This window comes from Hylobates moloch, unplaced genomic scaffold (assembly GCF_009828535.3).
Source record: "Hylobates moloch isolate HMO894 unplaced genomic scaffold, HMol_V3 SCAFFOLD_7, whole genome shotgun sequence".
Lineage (NCBI taxonomy): Eukaryota > Metazoa > Chordata > Mammalia > Primates > Hylobatidae > Hylobates > Hylobates moloch.
This window is the reverse complement of record NW_026652282.1, coordinates 89,160,100-89,166,099: the sequence shown is the minus strand read 5'-3', so window position 1 is coordinate 89,166,099 and position 6,000 is coordinate 89,160,100. Positions and strand designations below refer to the sequence as shown.

The 6,000-nt window shown below is 34.9% G+C and overlaps 1 protein-coding gene across 2 annotated transcripts in view; it reads left to right on the top strand.

The window, feature by feature from the left end:
• NUP62CL (nucleoporin 62 C-terminal like) overlaps positions 1-6,000 on the top strand; it is a 146,587-nt gene that overhangs the window by 117,942 nt on the left and 22,645 nt on the right. Inside the window, exon 7 of one of the 2 annotated variants that reach the window (XM_058441453.1) lies at positions 4,985-5,051. In XM_058441453.1, coding sequence (XP_058297436.1) covers positions 4,985-5,009 — 25 coding nt within the window. In that variant the 3' untranslated portion in view covers positions 5,010-5,051. Of the gene's footprint in view, positions 1-1,843; positions 1,949-4,984; positions 5,052-6,000 lie in introns of those variants that run through there. The other variant, XM_058441452.1, reaches the window with a different exon arrangement.

Here is a 6,000-nt window from a genome sequence, read left to right as displayed (position 1 = left end):
TGTAGGTTGCCTGTTCACTCTGATGGTAGTTTCTTTTGCTGTGCAGAAGCTCTTTAGTTTAATGAGATCCCATTTGTCAATTTTGGCTTTTGTTGCCATTGCTTTTGGTGTTTTAGACATGAAGTCCTTGCCCATGCCTATGTCCTGAATGGTAATGCCTAGGTTTTCTTCTAGGGTTTTTATGGTTTTAGGTCTAACATTTAAGTCTTTAATCCATCTTGAATTAATTTTTGTATAAGGTGTAAGGAAGGGATCCAGTTTCAGCTTTCTACATATGGCTAGCCAGTTTTCCCAGCACCATTTATTAAATAGGGAATCCTTTCCCCATTGCTTGTTTTTGTCAGGTTTGTCAAAGATCAGACAGTTGTAGATATGCGGTGTTATTTCTGAGGGCTCTGTTCTGTTCCATTGATCTATATCTCTGTTTTGGTACTAGTACCATGCTGTTTTGGTTACTGTAGCCTAGTAGTATAGTTTGAAGTCAGGTAGCGTGATGCCTCCAACTTTGTTCTTTTGGCTTAGGATTGACTTGGTGATGCGGGCACTTTTTTGGTTCCATATGAACTTTAAAGTAGTTTTTTCTAATTCTGTGAAGAAAGTCATTGGTAGGTTGATGGGGATGGCATTGAATCTATAAATTACCTTGGACAGTATGGCCAGTTTCATGATATTGATTCTTCCAACCCATGAGCATGGAATGTTCTTCCATTTGTTTGTATCCTCTTTTATTTCATTGAGCAGTGGTTTGTAGTTCTCCTCGAAGAGGTCCTTCACGTCCCTTGTAAGTTGGATTCCTAGGTATTTTATTCTCTTTGAAGCAATTGTGAATGGGAGTTCACTCATGATTCGGCTCTCTGTTTGTATGTTATTGGTGTATAAAAATGCTTGTGATTTTTGTACATTGATTTTGTATCCTGAGACTTTGCTGAAGTTGCTTATCAGCTTAAGGAGATTTTGGGCTGAGACAATGGGGTTTTATTCTAGATATACAATCATGTCATCTGCAAACAGGGACAATTTGACTTCCTCTTTTCCTAATTGAATACCCTTTATTTCCCTCTCCTGCCTAATTGCCCTGGCCAGAACTTCCAACACTATGTTGAATAGGAGTGGTGAGAGAGGGCATCCCTGAAACTATTCCAATCAATAGAAAAAGAGGGAATCCTCCCTAATTGACTCTTTCAATCTTTATACACATTAAGGTTGAAAAGTCCTCTGGCCACTTTAATTCTCATAAACATATTTCTTGACTGGGTCGTGTGTGTGTGTGTGTGTGTGTGTGTGTTTGTGTGTGTGATTTGGGTGGAAATCTGGAGAATTTAAGCAACTAACTTGTGAACTTAGCAGGTTTGTCTATCTTTGATTATTGTGAAGCTCATTTCTCAAAACATCTTTTTTGCCTGATGAAGTATATTTATATGAGGTTTTATTTTGAAAATTTGTGTATTCAAGATCATTGAAGACATCTGAGCATTTATTGAATATTGCCAAACCCTAAATAACTTCTCTTTTGTATGTAAATGTCCTATAGGTGTATTTTGACACCTTAAAGGATTCCTTTGCTCTACAGATCCCCAGGGTATTCACCTAGAGGATAAATAGGTGAAGGTAAAAATGGCAAGGTAGATAAAAGTCTTCTCATTTGGAGTCTTTTTAGAATATGGTTAATAAGGTCACAAATGCTGCATCCATGAAAACATATCAGTAGTCATAACTGAGCTCCACTGAAAAGATAGGGGAATTAGGGCAAATCTAATTGGCAGTGTCATGTTTATATGTCAATAACAATAGGTAGTGGAGAAAACACTTTTTGTTAATCCCTTTATTTTACTTGCCTTTTCAGTTACAGATTAGCAGGAAGTATAGATGCTCAGCTGAAATAAATGGCCCAAGATCTCAAGGACGTTGTTAATCACCTGAATACATTTGAAAGTTCTCCTACACTACTGATCCGGTGTGTTTACTGCTTTGTGTACTTAGACAACCAAGATTTAGTATGAAATTAGCATACAGACAGGTATGGTGGCTCATGCCTATAACCCCAGCACTTTGGTAGGCCGAGGCAAGAGAATTGCTTTAGGCCAAGAGTTTGAGACCAGCCTGGGCAACATAGTGAGACCCTGTCTCTAAAAAAATGAAAAAATCTATCTGGGCATGGTGGTACATACCTATAGTCCTACCTACTCTGGAGGCTGTGGTGAGAGGATCACTTGAGCCCAGGAGTTGAAAGCTGCAGTGAGCTTTGCTTGCACCACTGTTCTCTAGCCTGGGTGACAGAGTGAGATCCTGTCTCTAAAAAGAAATTAGCATTCTGTGGTTCCTTTAAGCTAGTCCCTTTCTTCCATCTTCTATAGTGTTTCTTCCTGCTTCTAGAGATATGAAGCCCCTTGGGTGTGGTTAGTGGAGCAGGAAACATCTAGAGGCAGAAAAGGTTGTGAGTTTTTTGTGGTTATTCCCAGGAAGGTGAAAATATTACTCTTTCCTAAGTTGTCATGGTTTTCTCCCTTATTCTTCACATAACTAAGTATGTACCTGTATTTATTTTTCTGTTCGCTTATTAGCCAGTTCGTTCTTCTTTTTACATATTTGTTTACATACTCATATAAGTGTTAGTAGGTATGCTTGTGTCTGTTAAACACAACCAGGCAATCCTTAATTTATGATTAGATTGTATTTTAAAATTTGTTAGGTTGACTATTTGAGACTTTACATTTTTCTATAGAAACTTGGTGAAATATGGTTGTTAGGTTTACACCTGCCCCCATAGAATACTACTTAGCTCATAATAAATGTATTATGTCAGTGGAATTACAGCTGAGGCTCCAATTAAAGTTAAGGTGCTGTGAGTTAATTTGGCAGTAAGAAAGAATTGTTTTTTTTTTCTTTCTCTATACTCTGATTAAACAGCTTATTTCCTGTACCTTTCCCTGTTGTCTTAGCAGCTAAATGGAGTCCTCCTTTTCCTGCTCCCACTCTGTGGCAGTAGTAGTAAGAGGGATCTCCCATTGTGGGAGCTCCCATTGTGCTTCCTATCAGTTAATCATAATCAGGAGTGAGGCCAGGATCGGGTAGGTGAAGATGAATGACATATATGTAAGTGGTGATTATTCTTTAGTAAGCTCTTTGTTCAATTATATACAGACAGTTCTTTATCTACATACACATTATCATTTTTTAAATTATAAAGATACAGTGTGTTATAGCTGAGAAAGTATTAGAATTTTGTTTAAGTCATTTAATCTCTCTGGGTCTTGGCTCCTTCTTTTGCAAAATGTCAAGGATAGACTAAATGATCTTTAAGTCCCTTCCGGCTATAAAAATTATGCCATTCTGTACTTTGGGTGAATCTAAAGTTGAACAAAGACAAATATAAATTAGTCTGAAATTATTCATGCTACCATGTCCCTGTGTTCACACAGATGATCAAGAGTTTACAAAATACAGATTTTCTCTTAATGAAATATTAGATTACCATTGTAATTCCAAAATTTAAGATTGTTTTGTTGTAATAGAATTTTGGTGCATAGGTAAATATATGCAGATTTAGACACTCAGCAGAGTTTATTTCTAGTTTCTCTGTGTTGAATTAATATAAGTGGAGTGTTCTCAATCAAGTAAGTGAAAGGAGACTATAATTCTGTCTTTGTCCATTTTCTCTACTTAGCCCTGGATTGTTTTATTTTATTTTAGTAGTGGGTAGTAAATGGTTTGAGTCTTTTTGTTTTCCTGGCAAGGGGTGATTGGGATGTTTGAGTCAATTAAAGGGTAATTGCGGTTTGATTGCAGAATAAAAGAAGAAAGAGATCACTGACAGCTCTTTTTGCAGATAGCATAAATCCTTGGACAAGAAACGGGAAAAACATTTTCTGAACAACAATATTCCTGTAGATAATTTATTGTAACCTGATTAACAAAGCTTTATTACTCTGGGTCATATACTAGGGTAGAAAAATAGGAGCTATGTGTTCCAGTATTCACGGTGATGAGATTTATCTATTTTTATTCCCCCTTTTTTTGTGAGCGGCAATGGGAAAGACCACCTAATGTCTAAAAGTTTTATTCAGTAAGTTCATATTATGCACTGTGTTATTCAGTCACATTTTCTTACAAAATCCATAAGGAAAATTAAGTCATCTGTATTACCAGTACCCTGATAATATACTGGTGTATTTCTTTCTAGTCTTTTTTGCTATGCTGCTAAAAATACTTCTTTTGTTTTAAAGAGTACTGGAAACTATATAACTTTTTGTATTCTATCTTCGCTTAATATTCTTTCATGGTCTTTCCCAAAAATTTTAACCATTCTTTGAAAACATGAGTTTTAATGGTACTATAATGTTTCATCAGGGTTGACTTTACCATAATATATTTAATCATTTTTTGATTGGTAGAGATATTGTTTCCAATCTTTAGCCAATATAAAATAGTCCAGTAATCACCACTTATATTTAGATTTGATTATCTACTCAGGATAGCGGAAATAGAATATACTGACTGAGTCAAAAGGTATGAATATTTTAAAGCTTGTGATATGTATCATAAAAATTTACATTTTGAAAGGTTGGGTCAATTTATATTACTGTTGGCTATATATGAATGTACCTGTTTTTCCCACACACTCGATAACTGAGTAAGACCATTTTTAAAAAATTGCTGATTTGGTTGACCAATGGTGCTATTTTTAATTTTTTATGTGAATTCATTGTCTTGTGAAATGTATCTTAATGTTCTTTATACTGTGGTAGTCAGTTTCTTATTGAATTATAGGTATCCAATTCCTGATAGTTACAAATAATTAAATTGAACCAATATATAAAGATAATGAACATTGCAAATATGAATTAGCAAAAATAAATTAGTATTTAGTAGTTCTCAGTCCATTTTTTACCAAAAGAAATTAAAAGTCACTTCCTAATGTCAATTTGTTATGTTTATTTACCACCTCAGAATAATCATAATATAAAAGTCTTATATGTATTTTTAGCTCCACCAGATCTGCAGAATTCTGAATGCCCATATGGACTCCCTGCAGTGGATTGATTGGAATTCAGGTGGGAGTTTGCTTGTATGCCACTCTGTGTATTTATTGCAAGTAGAAAACGTGATACATGTCAGTTGTATGCTCCATGACCAAACTCATGTAAAAGCTGTTGTATGGGTGTTGCTTAATGCACATTATGTGTATTATAGTTCTGAACAACTGTAATTCCTTATTTTTTTAAATGAAGTACACATAGGATAAACTAGAAATTAATGAAAATAGAGGATGGATAGGAATGGGGCACATAGAATTGGGATAGAAGCAAGACTTCTATGAATATGCCTTTTTATACAGTTTTGACTTGGGGGCCATATAAATGTTTTACATACCCAAAAATTAGAATTAAGTCAAAAATAATGAGAAGGAAGACAAATACTAAAATTAAATACATACTGAAACTAAACAAACCTACATAACTAATTTATAACAATCGCCCAGTTCAGATAACTTTTGAACATAGTGTTCTTGATGATGCATCCTTCTAGGATGTCATCTTAAGGAAATAAGGAACATCAAGGAAATTTTAAACTTTCCCTTAATAGGTTTATTATTAGTTTCAGAATTATAATACCAGTATTACTACCATTTTGTATATATTGAGAAATAAAGCATTTTAGTGATAACAGAAGTCAAGATTTTCATTGAAAGTCAAAGAGATACAAGTTATTTTTCCTCTTCTTTTCTATTTGCATTATAAATTTGAATTTAAGATATCAGTAATGAATTCCTGTTCCTTTGTTCTATACACAGAAATGGCCTAGAAGCAATGACAGACATACCCCAGTGGCAATGAGCACACCTAGAACCTAGATCTTGGTTTCTAAATGCCATTCACACTAAAAGGAACCAAGTCTTCTTGGGGAGCTGTCTAATCTCATGCCTCAGGCTGGGAAAGTACAGAGTGAGCTTGAGACTTCTCGTGCAAGAAAGCAGTCATTGTTCAGTGACTAATAAGGTTA